Below are 15130 nucleotides of genomic sequence, written 5' to 3' on the forward strand. Positions count from 1 at the left end.
CTTCTCATAAAAACTCTCTAACATTTGATATATTTTTGCCTGACCCCCTCCACGCTGTCGACTACTGTAAACGCTTCGGTTCTTTCAGTTAACTGTAAAGTCCAATACAGTACTATGGGGAATTTGAATAAATACGGATAATCGTCCGGATTGCTCGATAAATTAGTGGAGGTGAAAGAGCATAATCTGAGCATTCTCGTCGAATTTGCTGGTGAACCAGTGATCGAGTGATGTGCCGATTTATTTCATCCAATTAAATCGTTCTAGCTGTATTATTGGACAAAACACAACCTCTCATGCCAATAATCTTGTAACCTTCCAAGTACACGATGTTAAGGGTGCGTCTGGTATGGTGCACGTCATCTAAAAACATCCAACTGGCCAAATCGAAGAGTGGAGGTTTTATTATTTAACGTACAATTAATGTAGTTAAACCCAAAACCTAAATACGTTAAATTCCGATTTCATGCGTTTTATCACTGCAATGGGAGGTTAAAGGTCCCAACTACCTCCGGATATTATATACGGATAAGAGTCACATATAAAAAGCAAGATACATCTCAGCGGCCACCCCTATGGCCAAATATCCAAGCGCCCATGTAAAATACCGCTAGGTTAAATATCTATTTCTGGACCAATTCATTACCAAATTTGAATCTGAGACGTAGAATTTCTTCACCACATTAAGATCTGTCGATTCTACGTCTCAATTTGCTGAAATTTTGAGTAATGAATATGAAATAGAAGTCAGAAATTTTTGTGAAAAGTTGGTAGTTTATAGATGACGTGCACCATAACATTTCAAAAATAATATTCCATTTTCTCGTAAAATAGGATTAACCAAAATGCCATTTTCAAAATGGAGGTAAAAGGTCTATTTTGTAATATGGCGTTTTGAACCACTTCAACGAGTAAATCCCACTTGGAATTATTGGATTTGGGTTAAAACTCGTCGAACAAGACATGTTTCAATATTGATCAGATTTGTTGAATTAGACCCCATCATGGGGTTTTGGGGCTGAATATTGCAATATTTCCGGTTACCAGACGCACTGTAAACGTTTATGGTGGGAAAATTATTACTCTTTTAGATAGAATAATTTTCCCACCAAACCTTTTAAAAAAGGTTTTCGAGTTTGAATTGACAACCAAATGCGCCACAGATTACCAAGGTGGCTGCATCTTATCAGTCCACTGCCAATCGCGAAGTAGAAGAGTTTTTTTCAAGATATATTCAACGTTCCTTTTCATAAGTTTACTCCGAAAACATCGATACTCTCACGAAACCACATGCATTTTGGTGTTGCAGGCTGATGTACTAGTGTAGTACTACAACAATACACATCGGAAGTCCTTGGCAGCTACAACTAATGGTTCACGTGGCATTTCCTACAATATATATATTTATCGACACAAGTGTTAATGGGCAACGGACGACGGGGGCCGCATGTCGTCTTCAGTCAGCGGCGTCTGAGCCGCCGCCGCCGCGTCCGCCGTGTGCAACCGAAGGTTCGCTTCCAGCAACTTGGCCACAGCCGTCTACTCTCACCACTTCCCATTACTCATTGATACTAGTAGTACTTAGAGTGATATATCACTTCTGTAGTCTATGTATATACTTATTTCTAGACCACCAGCCAAGTCAACTTTGGCTCGGAACCACACGGTTCAATGTCATTTGAACGTACCGTGTACTTGGGATTTTTCTCAATTGCGTATGTTTTCACTTGGGCGGCGGTGGCTTCCCACGACCGCAAGTGGTGGCCGTCGACACCCCGGCAGATCAACACGCGGCGGTCGGCATCGATTTCAAACCCCCTCGCCACGTCCACTGGTTTCTTCGTCACCGGTGTTTTGGTGTCGTCGCCCATCTCGTCTGTGGTCAGTGGTCGCTCAAACAACGCTGTGAACCCGGGGAACATCATGCCACCTCCACTCCCTACCCGTAACCCCCTTGTAGTCGCCACACGACGCCCCGACCGGCACCCAAGTGTTCGCACCAGCATGCCCACACACTTGAACACGATTCCAACGGTGACATGGAACAGCGGCGTCAACACGCGATGCAGCAATAAATAAAGTAGCACGAGCACGAAGAAAAAGAAGAGCGGGAACGTGTTCAGTCGCACAATCTTGGCGTAGGCTTTGAGTACCCCGCTGAGCAAATCGGCGAGCGTCGGGTCTGCAACCTCTGTGAGCTGGTCTTGCAGGAAAGACTGCAACAGCTCCGTGGGGTCGTCCCCCCCCTCCAAGCTGTCGCCCGTGGTTGTGCTATTGACTGCAGAAGAGCCGCTATCCTGACTCGACAACGACGACTGCACCGACGCGAGCGCCGACGTCGCCTGCTTGGCCAATGCTGACACACTCAGCAAATCCGACTGCAGAAGCGACGATACCCCGTACGCCCATGCGGAAAACCCGAGATGCACGAGCAACATCCAAGGAAACAGCTGCAGCGCCAGCGTGCCCAGCGCCTGGTCGTAGGCCGTGCGCACGCGGTATAACTTCATGAGCATGAGTTTGTCAATGGCGTAGTTGAGGTAGCATGAGACCGCCCCCAAGGGGAGGAGCGCCGGCATCCCCCCCGCGTACATGAACGTGACGAAGATCGTGTTGAGCACTACGGGGTACCGCACGGAAATGTCAAAGTCTGGGTTGGCAAACAACGCAGTCATTTGAGGGGTTGTGACGGTCGTGAACTGTTTGAACGTCCGCTTCACAGGGAAGATCACATAGGCGGCGAGAAGAGGTCCCAAGTGCGGGGTCACGACGTTGACGAGCATCGTGAGGGTGATGCCCGCCCCCACAGATGTGTACCACCCCCGCTCCATATCGGTGAGTTTGCCTACTCATACGGTCGTGGGATCGTTTTCACGAGGGAGGGATGCAGTGTACACACTAGATTGGTTGAGGGGCAATGCAAACATACTAGAGCGGGTATCATTTTACACGGGCGGTCCACACCGTCACGTGCAATGGCAAGGAACCCTGATGTACAGACTTGCATTGGATTGATAATCGCACACGAAAGCATCTGGACATCAACAAGCACACCAACATACACACGAGTTTATTGGTCCTAGCCAGTGCCATATAGACCCCCCCCAGCGGAACCACTTCACACTTGAGCAACACGTACAGTACAGTTGTACCCAAAGCAAACCCGCTCAATTTTTAGTTTGCCAAGACAAGTTTACAATCCAAGGTCAAGAATAGGCGAAGTAAGCTCCATCGTACCAGCTAAAAGGAACTGGATCACGGGGACGTTGCCCAAGTTGGCGTTCACCAACAGCACGATCACAGCTGTGTTGATCCATTGCGCAAAGAACAGCTTGAGCACGACCGCCGCGGCCTTGTTGGACTCGGATGAGTGCCGCTCGAACGTTCCGAACGCGTAGAAAACGCCCCGCAACACCGTATTCACTAAGATCACCGTGATCGCGGCAGCGATTAAGAGCCCGTTCTTGGTCAGGAACGCCGTAATGTACGCCCGGCACGGAAGCTCCACGTCCCAAAGCTTCCAGGGACCGTTGTACAGTCCGTCCGCTTTGACATATGCTTCGAGTTTTGGTTTGCAGTAGCAGAGCAGGATGCTGCTTGCGTCGTACGCCTCACACGAGTCGTCCCCCACGGCCTTGGATGACGTGTAGTTGACGTCCGTGGTGAAGCAAGGCAGCGTGCCACACGTCGTTAAACCCGGGGTAAAGCAAGTCGACGTGCACCTAGTGAGGTTGAAGGAGCCCCCCCCAATGTCGTTGAAAGGGAGGACACTTGGGGGGAACGGAGTTGCGGAGTGGTTCAAGAACGTTATGTCAAATGACGCGTCGTCGGGGCAACGGGACGACGCGTTCCATTGAAGGGTCCAATCATCGGTGCTGTTGGAGGGGCTGGTGGCACTGTTGTCCGTCGACGTGTTGAAGTCGGGGCCTTGGTAGACCTCCAAGATCTTGCTGCAAATGCTACTTGGTCCGGGCTTGTTGAACGCTTGCTGAGCGCTAAGACAGTATTCCCGACTTAGTATAACATATCTCACAATGACTTAAGCTAGGTAGGTAGTTAGCTTTGGCAATGTGTATCATGAAGATGGTCAGGCAAAAAAAACTACCTACCCCTGGGCCAACGAAATGATCGCGCACGACACGACCAAGAGCAAAAACGTGACAAAATTCGTAAAGGAGCGTCTACACATGGCAATGAGTAATTTTTTATAGTTTTTTTTCATAAATAATTGGTGGGGGATGTACCTGGCAAACCGCTCCACAGGGGGAGTTTCCAAGTTTTCCCAAATAATATTGGATGGCTCGGGCGCGGCGGTGACTTTGAGGGGGTGGATTCGTCGAAAGCGGAGGTCCTTGGGCTGAAAGTACCGCTTCCACCACGTCGTGCTTGTGCGGTAATCGGCCAAGCATCGTCGCTGGCTCTCCACATGGTTAAACACGATAAACGCGCACTCGCACTCACTCAACCTAGTCCGTTAAAGTCAAAATTCGAGTACTTAGTTGGGAACCTCGTTGTTGTATTGCGGTTCAAGTCGTCCGACATACCGTTGATTGCCTTGGGTGCGGAGGGCAGTCATCTTGTTTGTTTTGGCCTCGAGCTGGGTTTCCAGGGTCGCGAATTCCGTCTCAGCGCGTCGGAGCCGCTTGCGAAACCGGCGCTCTTGTTTCCGATACTCTACCATTGTCGCTTCCAACATGGCGATGCGCTGCGTGAGCGTCTCCAGCGCCAGAAACAGCCGCAAGAACCGACCGATCGGGCGGGCGATGCTCACTTGGGCGACCCACGAACCCACGTACAGCTCGTTCCCGTCCACATGGGAAACGTTTTCAACCGGCTGCGGTAACTTTGCCCCATTCTCGTCGTGTCCAGGACTACAGTTTGTGGTAGAGCCTGGACGGGCGACACGAAGCTGTTGTTTGACTTGGCGGCGACGACGACCAAAGCACCCCAGCCACATGGGAAAGCGATGCGCCGGCTGGGACAGATCGTAGAGCGTGCTGAAATGCGTCATGATCTCTTGTTCTGTGGCGTCGCGGGGAAAGCCGCGGACGTAGACGGCGTATTTGGCGGGGGTGATGTTGTCCCTCGTATGGGCGGTCACGATGGCATGACACCGGTATGAGAAGGCCACGATGAACACGACAAACACGAGCGAATACACGCAGTCGCAGATCGTGGCAACATACGCCCTAGCAAACACAAGGCATGATTGGAGCGAGTGGAGTACACGAAGGGGGCGCACGTCAAAACGAAGCCCAGGAAATGTAGGGGAAGTGTAGGGATGTTGGAGACTAAGGGGGCTTACACTATCTTGGGAGATGTGGTGAACGGCGTGTCGAGCGTACGAAGCGAGCAATCCATGGTGCCCCCCATGTACGTGCAGTTGGTCGGGATGTACTCGGCGTTGATGCCTTCGTTGGCCAAGGACACGAAATTGAGGCCAAGTGGGTCTTTGGTGGCGGCGGTCACGCCGTGGCCGTAGTAATGCAACACTACCCGTCCATCACATTCGCATAAGGCTTCATGGAAACACAAGAGGGGGCGACGATTGTCATCACCTGCCGTGGGCGCCGCGCAGACGGACATGACCACGAACAACATGGACGTGTACTTGGTCAGCATAAAGTAGAGCCGAATGCCGACCCCCAAGTCGCCAATGTCGCCCAACGTAACGCCAAAGTACGACTTGCCTGCGCCGAGCCGCTCAAGTCGCGCGCGTAGTTTGGCCTTTTGCACCATAGACGATCTGGTGTCGACCACGGCTAGACTCATTTTGCAAGTTTAATGGGCATTTTCGTTTCACAGAGCAAGACCGACTTACCGTCCAGTCCGTCTGCGGGTGTCACTTTGGCCATCGGGATAGTGCCGAATAGGATTGAAGTCAGCGATGGACTTTCACGTCCAAACGCAATACTATTATGAAACGCTATTTGTAACGGCTAGGGTTTATGAAACGGTCTGAAACTGCTATTCACGATGCGAACAGGGCCACAGCATGGACCGACCCGCCATGTTTGTGGTGTCTGGACCAGATCAACCGAACAACAACCGCCATGGATAACACTGGTCATTGCCTTCATTGGGGGCTAAGCAACTTGTCGACTGTTGTAGCTTACTTGACGTGGCAATTCACGGTAATTTTTCATGACATCAAACCAACGACTCGAAGACCACAGTACAGCGACACGGAGCAGCACTATTGTAACATCTTCGACCAAGACTCAACACTTTCGGGGCATGTGCTTGTACCCCAGCAGCAACTGCACGGCAGAACGTGCGGTGAAAAAGAATGGTACCCCCCATACCTTATGCGCGTTCCATCGAGCCAAGCATAACCACCAGCAGCGCAAATTCGACGCCAAAAAGCGACGAACGGACTGTCGATTTGCCCCGTACGACATGCAAGCCATGCGTGCTGCTGCCACAGCGTCCGAGCCACCCCCGTCTGGCCCTCCCCCTCCCCCGCAGAATAATGTCAAGACTGATCTAGGCGGCGGCAGAACGCTCAAGACAGAGCTGCAACTCGTGTTTCGGAATCGACTGCAAGCCAACAGACAGCAGAAAACACTACCCCAAACCCACCAAACACAAAAAGCACCACCACTTGACAAGGACTTCAGTACCTTTGACAACCAAGGGGGTCAGGACGACGTTGAAGCCAAGGGCCCGTCGCGACCACCGCCACTGCCTCCTCTAGCCACCCTCCTTCGACGATTTCACTCCTCGGCCCACAAAAGCAACAATTAATTCAATATCTACGTTTCAAACGAAAGAATATCCAAGAGACTTGTTGTGTGTGTGTTGGGGGAACACGGGGTTGGAGTTGTCGCGAAGTCAACTGGTTTCCCGAGATGACCACGACGTCACTGCGACACTGCGCTGCATGACTAGATCCGCCGCTTGAACGCTGATATCGACTGGCTAAATGGTCGAGGGGACTTTGTGCATGGGTGGATTGACCACATGCATGGACTTCTTGCGGCCCCTCAACGCGACGTCTCGAGGCAACCTCGTACCATCGCAAAACTAACTTATTGACGTACAATTGGGCATCAGTATATCTCATCCGTGTGCGACAAGATGGATGAGAGGTTGGCCGCTAACAGCATCTAGCCGACCCCCAAAAGTGCAACCGTCGTCGCCGCCATATCGAGCAAGTTGAACTTCGATGAGTATCAATATGACGATCTCTTTTCCACTACATTCTCGTCGCCGTTTACAAGGTATTCATTTCAAAGTTCAATCTTACTCTCGTCATGACTCAAACATCCGTAGGACGACGACGCTGGTTACCGAACCCGCTTGTACTTGAACGTGCATGAACTGAAAACATCAGGAATAACGATGTGTATACATATTGTGCTTTCGAGTGAAATTTCGTGTTGTGGCGTGGTTTCTCGTTGGAATTGAAATCGATTTAATTGGCTACTTCAGAAGGGCTCAAATTTATTAGCCAATCAAAACCTTCTCAATGAAACTCAACCAATCAGATCGATTGAGGATCGGTTTGGTCGGCGCGATTCGATTGCACCGGCTCCCCAAATTTGTATCGACAATAGTTTGGTTAATTCTGTTCTAGTTTTACGTCATGGTTGGCCTGTATTGACGACGAAGTGGGGTCATGCTGGATCACGGCTTGCTTGATGCGGTCCATGTGGCTACGGAGCATATTCAGGAGGAATTCCGTCATCTCCCCCGTCGGAGGGGAGCTCTCCCCCCCTTCCGACATGACGGCGGGGGTGCATTGATGCACCACCATGTGCCGCGTCTTGCTCGGGTCTATCTCGCACCGCTGGAGCACCACCCTAAGGACGAAGTTACTACCACCCCCATAGAGAAAGAAGCAATACTAGCTCATACAGTTGTCTTAACTGAGTACTAACTAGTATCCACATAGAGAAGCAAGCATTACCAGCCCATAAGGTTGTCCCGCAGCCGTCCGGGGGTGTGAGGTTCCAGCGCGTCGTCGAGGATAGAGCGGTAAACCACCACGGCGCGGTTGGGCTCGGAGTACATGCGCGCAATCCACCGGCCTTCCGATTTGCATAGGGTCCCCCCTTGGAGCTTGACCGTTGATTCGTTGTGTGTGTACACAATGTTGTGGTCTGGCAAGTCTTCGAGGATCTAAAAGACATATATATACACAAATACACAGTCAAGATGATGTCATGGCCTCGATACTTCTGCGATATGGACACAACATGCCATTCTTTCATCAACCAGCAGTAGATGTCAAGGGACGCAGCTATGAATAGATCACAATACACACAACACATATATTACGCTTTCTTCGAAGGGGATATACAGTAGCAATGCTAGTTAACCATAATAACATTCACAGAAACACCAAGATTCGTACGAAATATTATATTTTACGCAATATTGTGAATTTGCGATAAATTTCCAAAATTCGCGTGGTTCGTCTAATCAATATTGAACCACGCTGGAGTTCTGATTGGTTGAATATACTTGTCCTTTTCAGCCAATCAAATCCACTCCAAATTGGATTAGCCAATAGCGTCGATTCGTGATTCGATTCCGTGGCGAGATTCGATTCGACGGGGTCTGGAAATTTGTACCGAATCCACAATACTGTATCGTCGTTGTGTTTTTAACATTTTTCAGATATTTATAAATATTTTTATATACTTTCTTATAATCTATTTTCCATTTTATTCGAAATGAATCGCCTCAACCATATAAATGTACACAAGAATCAGCAGAAGGATTGAGCCAATCAGGTTGCAGGAAACCATCATCAACGTCAAATTAGTGTGTGACTTCAATTAGTGTGATACCAATCACCACATCTCTTTACAAAATTCAGTACAAAGAATCGATCGATAGATCTGGCGATTCAGCACAAATGTCCAAATATAGGGATACAAGTCGACTTGAAGGCAGCCAAACGCCTAGTCATCTTATCTAGCCATCCCCTAAACACATCAAAAACGTGACTACACATCGATGTCCGCACCGAGCCGGTGGTCGTGAGGACGGGGCCGCCGGGGACTTGGATTTGCTGCCGGATCAGTGCCCACGTAGCCCGTCGCATGGCGTCCAAGTCGGCGTGCATGAGCGAGGATTGCATAAAGTCGAACCAGAGCACGTTCTGATGCGTTCGGACGTTCATGCTGCTTTGGCCGTCTTGGAGGTCGTACACGTTGTTCTTGATCAGCTCGCATTCAAGACGTTCGTACAGGTGGTCAGTGATAGCGAGCATGCTGTGGACGCGCGTGGCGGGGTCAGCGCCGAGCCGCCAGCTGCGCCACTCGTCGCGGTTGAACTGGGGAGACAGCTACATGCAGGAAAGATAGGCGTGGTTGGTTCACATGATAGGGATGCACTCGTGGCGAACCTCTAGCTTGGGAGACTTTTTCAGCACTCGCTCCAGCGTTTGAGCGGTTTTTAGCTGCTCCTGCAAAATTGTACGAAGCGACGCGTTCTCATGCATGGCGCGGGTAGCGGCCGCCATCTGAACCTTGGCTCGAGTCTCCCAGATGGAACTGGGCGGTCGGACGATCGTGGTAGCGCGCAGCTCGTTCAATTGGGCCTGCAGGACATCCTGCTTCTCCCGTAAGTACTCTAGCTCGTGCTTGAGACTCGTGCGTTGCCGCTTTCGCTTCGGCGCGTCCGATTCATCCGAAACTGTACTGGAGCCATCAGGCACCGTCGTCGCGTCTGTTGAAGGTGCTGTTGTTGCTTGGGATGCTCCAAACGGAAAGCTATCGGTGAGAGATGTCATAAAGTCATCACCTCCACCAAAGAGGAGGCGCTCAAGGATGTCGTCGTCACTCATAGGGCGACCGCCGTCGTCGTCGTGGTTCTTCGAATGTTGATGGCACCTCTGTTGGCAGCGACCTTGGATACATGTAAGCAATTAAATAGTCACTTTATATGCAGGATTAAATGGCTTATTTGTAACAATTGAATACTGTATAGAATATATTGAAAAATAAGCTTTAATATTCAAAATATAGTAGTTCGAAGTATTCAATACACTATGCTCGTATAAGTACGACACGCTCTCGTAATCAAATCCACTCCTGGGGCTTCGACAGATTTTCCGTGGTCTGGTATGGTTGTTTTGACTGTAAGTTAGGACAGTTCCATCCTCAAGTGGTTTCCTTTACTTTTCTGTATGGATGATCCTTCGTTAAAATTGTCAAATGCCTTGTCCACTGGCACTTGGTCCGAAGTCAATGTGACTCGCTTAAGTTCGCTGGCAGGACATCATTGGCTGATTTGTGAAGTGGTTGGCCAATCGTCGTCGCCCAATTGGTCGACATAATTACGATTAATACTTCCAGTAAGTTCACCTCAGAGAAATATATCTATAAATAGACATGTACTGAATTCTTCTGTATTATTTAATCGGCTTGAATAGACTTCAGTTTAGCGTTCATTTTACTTCGATTTCCACTCACAGTGTTAACAGTAAGTCAATGAAGGCAAAATATATAGGAAGAACGGTTTATGGTGCACGGTATAAGCTTAAAGTCTTTGCTTACTGTTAATTCTCTGTGATTTAATTTTTCTAGTGATTTGATTGGCTGTTCCTGATTCAGCAATTCTATTGGCCAATTTGAGTGCACCTTAAACTGTCCCGTGCACCATAAACTGGCTATCTACTTTTAACAGTAAGTACGTTACCAGTATTATTAATAGTAGTACCTAGTATTACGTATTGCCATGTTGACAGTGAGATGATTTCATGCGTGTAATTGTCCTAAAGGAGATATAGTCGTGCGTATACTGTGAGCTCAAGCATCCTTGTACTACCGGTAGCAAAGAATGAGCCTAGGAGTATTACGGAATATTTTCGGTAACATGAAGGCATTTTGGCTTTGGACTTCAATACCCCAGCTACAGCCAAACACCATGTCAGTACAAGACGACAATCATCCTTTGTTCGATGTAGAGATCAAGAACGACTACAAGGACAGTGGCCGTGGCTACGACGACTGCAAAGATAGCGCAGACCTTGTAACAATGCACTGGCGATCCGAACTTGATCGCTTGGTCCGACTGGTGTGTCCAGCGGCCTGTAGATTAAGAAACCCTGTCGCGTGTGTATGCTTCTAACATGTGATATTGAACATTGCGTACATATTGGAGTTTCTTCCAGGCACAGTGTGCTCGTCGCTTGTAGACATCTACACCCCCCGGACATCAACGTTTTGAATGGCGTGGCGCTTCTGTCTGGGAAAGTACGCCAACTATCCCAGTAGATCACCAACATCACTGCCTTGTACATTGGATTTGGACTGGTCACAACTATGCACAAGCGTTTGGCGCTGGTGAACTCAATTTGTTACACTAACTTTCTGGTTCACGATACCGTCCCATTTCATTTGCAGGACGAGTTGACAAGCTAGGAATCTACCTCCAAAATGGATTCCTCATCATGGGAGCGGCGCTCGTGTCAGTTCTAATCGCAAACTTCTACTGCGAATCTCTGCTTTTGTGGCTCAACCAAGATGTTCACGTCATAGCGTTAGCCTCATCGTTCACCCGCATGACCATGTTGTTAGGCATTCGTTTCTATTCATGTACGAGCTAGTAAAAAAACTACTCCAAGTGCAAAATGTGGTGCTGCCCATGACTGTGATTGCCTTGGTATTGGGCTGTTGGTGAACATGATCTGCGGCTACCGTATCCTGTCACGCGTCCTTGGGGTCCCTCGGGGCTGCGTACGGTCGAGTGCTGGGCAATGCCACCGTGCCAGCTGCAACCAAGCCATAGATGTGGTGCAACTTAGACCTAACGCGGCAGTGGTGGGTGGCCGTGGATATCGCCCGAGGGTTCCTCGTTTTAGGGCTACCTGACATGTTCGTGCTGGAGTGGTCGGCGTTCAGTATCCTAGCCTTCTGGACTGGCCTCCTCCCCGACGGCAATGAAGCATGCAGCATCAACACCATATGATACAATCCGTTGTTATCACGCGTCTACCGGTAGGTGATGATGAGGATGATGCTATTGTATGGAGTAGGTATTGCATTACGTTAGCAACTTGACGACAAACTTCATGGCGTTCCTTGGGGGTGGCGGTGGCGGCAAACAATCACATCGGCAACTGCCTCAGCACCAACCACCCCCAACAAGCCAAGTTCGTTTCGATCCTCACTCACATACGCGGCCACAGCGTCGTTGGGCATTTCGACGTGGAAATTTTGCACGACAAATAAGGCTTGGAGCCGTCTATGAGTGACGCTACGTGCAAATATCCTATGCTACACACGCTGCGGAGGCGATTTGTACATGGTACACCCATGCAATTCTTTGCCGGATTAACCGGGTGTCGGCCGACAGCACTTTGGTGCAGGTATTGTACATCACGTCGCTGAGTATATAGAATTGGCCAGCCTCAACAATGTCCCCCTTGTCGACCATCATACGTAGCCGTGAATGCCATTGTGCACTACGTGGTCGGGCTACGCTTGGCGTACTTGGGCGGTTCACACTACAGCATGACATTGAAGGCGTGTGGACCGGTATATCCTTCGGAACTGTCACCACCACGCTCATTTACATGCTCTTGCTTCGCACCACGAAATGGCAGGTCGTGGTGGACAACGCGTTGCAAACTAGGAGAGTGAATTGTTTCGCATATTTTTTAAATGTATGTACTTTATCATGATGGGTCGTTAATCCACACATCGTCCGCATGGATCAGTTACACAGTAACTGACACAGTTTCATAATGCAGTTATATCGGTAACTGCATTGTGATACTGCTACCCTTGAAAACATGGACGTCGTAGCCTCCAGCAATATCCCTACCACGGCTGAGGAATGGAATGCCAAGTACAATGCTGCTACGACATGTGTGCACTTTGACTGGTATCTCGGCTACGACGAGGTTGGTGTCCTCTCCATATGTGCGTGGAATTGCATTCAGCAACCACCTTCTTTTCAGTTGCAAATGTTGCTTCAAGACGTGTTGGATCGATATGACTCGAGCTGCGAGATCTTCATTCCAGGTACAATACCTTGTTTCATTCCTAACATGGTTGTGAGCGACACACAACCCCTCGATGATATTCTCCTAACCTTTCCATCTTTGGGATGGATTGTAGGATGTGGCCTGTCTGGTACCCTTTCTTGACCACATTGGAGCATTTTGAACCATTGACGGTGCGTTTAGAGTTGGCGTTCCAACTGTACGACGTCGGGTACGAGAACATCACGAACGCTGACATTTCAACGGTGGCAGTCCACCGCATGTCGACAGTGCAACACCAACGGCAGGCGACGCACATGCAGTGTAAGATTCGCCTGTCATTATGGAACATTGTGCATGCAGCATGAACGCTTCCACTTGTTATGAATCCACTCATGTCGTAAACTCGATTGAATCATGTAGGCGTAGCCTTGGATTCTACCCAAATGCCTGATGTCCCCAACCATTGCTTCGACGTGATCCTTGACAAAGGTATGTACGCCTAGCTTGGTCAGTTTGATTGTCATCGTCATATGAAGACCAAAACACAATGATTCAATCTAGGACTACTGGATACGCTCCTGTGCAGCCCCAACAACGTCGAAGACGTTCTTGCTCTTTTGCATGAACTGCATCGCGTGCTCAAAGTGAATGGAACACTCGTAGTGGTTTCCCACGGCCCCCCCGACACACGATTGATGTATCTCACTCGAGAGACCTTCGAGTGGACGGTCGATACAATCACACCCATTGGTAGGTTCAGCATTATTCACCCCCCCATTACACCAACCGACCCCCCCCTTACCCTGTTGTTGTTTATTCAGAGCGGATTTGCTCGACGATAGAATTGCCAAAGGCAGGGACTCGGCGGTACTACATGTACACTTGCCACCGCCGGCCATTGTAGTGGCGGAATTCATTCATAGTGTTTATGCTCCAAGAATTTACAGTCTGATTATACAGTCTTACCGGTGGGGATGCCCTTACATTTCGTGGACTGGCAGTATATTTCGTGATTTGCTCAGTTAACAGTAAATTCGCAAACATGGACTATATTTCGTGACGTGGCCAATAAATTTCGCATAAATGTCAGCGCAATGGGTGAAAATATGCAGGAGTGACGACTGTAACTTCGGCTCCAACGAATTCGTCGTCCATGTTTTCGGCTCTGTGGTCGAGGTGGGGAGCGTATTGATACAAATGGTTCGCATCAACTCCTACGACAATCACCTCTACTCATATACTACTGTATGTGGTATCAGAAGTATACCTTGAATGACTTGGTCACCCAATGCAAGCAAAGCGACTACCGGTATTGCTTTGCTGACATCGGGACGTTTCTGTACGTGCCTCGTCGGCGTGGCTGACATTCGTCAGTTACTACCGTAGGTAAGTATGTGTGTGCTGCTTACTGGGGTTCGAGGTGATGGAGGTTCATCTCCATATGAGAGGATGAGGGGAAGGTTGGGATTCATGATATTGGATGTTTGCGAATCTAACTGAGCAAATCACGAAACATACTGGCAGTCCACGAAATATAATGAGTGAATTCGACGTTCCCACGAAATTAATTGCCGAAGTCACGAAATACTTTATAATGAAGCTCCACGAATGTAAATGGGATTCCACGAAATATACCAGATATCTTTCGAAATTAACCGCAAAATGGTGTACCAGTAGTAAGAGCATCTCCAACGGGAGTCCCTATATCGATGTCCCTATCCCCAAAACCTGTTACAACAGTGGTACCATCGAAATTACGGATAATTTGGGGCTGTATCCGGGTGTTCTTGTCCCCATTACATTAACTGAACACTTTGGGGACATCCCCATAATTTGGGGACAAAATCGCCCGGATAAGCCCCAAATTATCCGTACTGTAACATAAAGTAACGGTACAACCAAAGTTTTGAGATATAGAGTTGGGATAGGGACCCGCGTTGGAGATGCTCTAAGGGCGTGTTGGGAGCGACTTTTGTGTCAGCGGTTTTTGGCTTTTTCATAAGCCGCTGAAATATCAGCGACTTTTTGCCTTCACTGACATTGGTTAATAACAGAGAAAAATCAACCAATGATGCGTCCTAAAATTCATTGTCCATTTTCAGCTCTATGACAGCGGAGCGCAGAAAATTGTTGTCGCGTAGTGGCTGTGGTAGCCAAATGTTCAGGCGGCGAGTGGCGAAACGA

The 15130-nt window shown here is 49.0% G+C and overlaps 4 protein-coding genes across 5 annotated transcripts; 2 read left to right on the plus strand and 2 right to left on the minus strand.

The window, feature by feature from the left end:
- Positions 1-1348: 1348 nt before the first annotated feature.
- H257_09430 (hypothetical protein) lies at positions 1349-5899 on the minus strand. The gene is made up of 9 exons (XM_009835642.1): positions 5822-5899; positions 5559-5762; positions 5306-5492; positions 4545-5189; positions 4245-4466; positions 4110-4181; positions 3238-3995; positions 1689-2845; positions 1349-1539 (listed from the first exon to the last, which is right to left on the minus strand). The coding sequence occupies exons 1-9, from the start codon at positions 5853-5855 to the stop codon at positions 1420-1422; spliced, it is 3399 nt and encodes a 1132-aa protein (XP_009833944.1). The 5' UTR covers positions 5856-5899; the 3' UTR covers positions 1349-1419.
- Positions 5900-5986: 87 nt separating this feature from the next.
- H257_09431 (hypothetical protein) lies at positions 5987-6782 on the plus strand. Its single transcript, XM_009835643.1, has one exon. It carries the CDS (start codon positions 6145-6147, stop codon positions 6745-6747), a length of 603 nt encoding a protein of 200 aa, XP_009833945.1. The 5' UTR covers positions 5987-6144; the 3' UTR covers positions 6748-6782.
- A 726-nt stretch (positions 6783-7508) lies between these two features.
- On the minus strand, positions 7509-9841 carry H257_09432. Of its 2 annotated transcripts, XM_009835644.1 has the most exons (4): positions 9359-9841; positions 8978-9298; positions 7913-8124; positions 7509-7805 (listed from the first exon to the last, which is right to left on the minus strand). In XM_009835644.1, exons 1-4 carry the CDS (start codon positions 9797-9799, stop codon positions 7565-7567), a joined length of 1215 nt encoding a protein of 404 aa, XP_009833946.1. In that variant the 5' UTR covers positions 9800-9841; the 3' UTR covers positions 7509-7564. The 2 variants fall into 2 exon arrangements, with proteins under 2 accessions (XP_009833946.1, XP_009833947.1); XM_009835645.1 differs by lacking the exons at positions 7509-7805; positions 7913-8124 and having other exon boundaries at positions 8826-9298.
- A 2901-nt stretch (positions 9842-12742) lies between these two features.
- H257_09433 (hypothetical protein) lies at positions 12743-13924 on the plus strand. Its single transcript, XM_009835646.1, has 7 exons — positions 12743-12862; positions 12920-12983; positions 13080-13094; positions 13148-13267; positions 13367-13435; positions 13508-13696; positions 13768-13924. Exons 1-7 carry the CDS (start codon positions 12752-12754, stop codon positions 13848-13850), a joined length of 651 nt encoding a protein of 216 aa, XP_009833948.1. The 5' UTR covers positions 12743-12751; the 3' UTR covers positions 13851-13924.
- Positions 13925-15130: the final 1206 nt, after the last annotated feature.

Source organism: Aphanomyces astaci, assembly GCF_000520075.1.
Source record: "Aphanomyces astaci strain APO3 unplaced genomic scaffold supercont1.23, whole genome shotgun sequence".
Lineage (NCBI taxonomy): Eukaryota > Oomycota > Saprolegniomycetes > Saprolegniales > Verrucalvaceae > Aphanomyces > Aphanomyces astaci.

Coding starts and splice junctions, on each gene's coding strand:
- H257_09431 (XM_009835643.1), top strand. CDS start 6,145: ATGACATCAAACCAACGACTCGAAGACCACAGTACAGCGACACGGAGC.
- H257_09433 (XM_009835646.1), top strand. CDS start 12,752: ATGGACGTCGTAGCCTCCAGCAATATCCCTACCACGGCTGAGGAATGG. Junction 12,863..12,919: donor GGTATCTCGGCTACGACGAG/GTTGGTGTCCTC, acceptor CCTTCTTTTCAG/TTGCAAATGTTGCTTCAAGA. Junction 13,436..13,507: donor CGACGTGATCCTTGACAAAG/GTATGTACGCCT, acceptor GATTCAATCTAG/GACTACTGGATACGCTCCTG.
- H257_09430 (XM_009835642.1), bottom strand. CDS start 5,855: ATGGCCAAAGTGACACCCGCAGACGGACTGGACG. Junction 4,467..4,544: donor CGCACCCAAGGCAATCAACG/GTATGTCGGACG, acceptor TTAACGGACTAG/GTTGAGTGAGTGCGAGTGCG. Junction 1,540..1,688: donor AGAAAAATCCCAAGTACACG/GTACGTTCAAAT, acceptor TGGTGAGAGTAG/ACGGCTGTGGCCAAGTTGCT.
- H257_09432 (XM_009835644.1), bottom strand. CDS start 9,799: ATGAGTGACGACGACATCCTTGAGCGCCTCCTCTTTGGTGGAGGTGAT. Junction 9,299..9,358: donor AAAAGTCTCCCAAGCTAGAG/GTTCGCCACGAG, acceptor TCCTGCATGTAG/CTGTCTCCCCAGTTCAACCG. Junction 8,125..8,977: donor TCCTCACGACCACCGGCTCG/GTGCGGACATCG, acceptor TATGTCTTTTAG/ATCCTCGAAGACTTGCCAGA.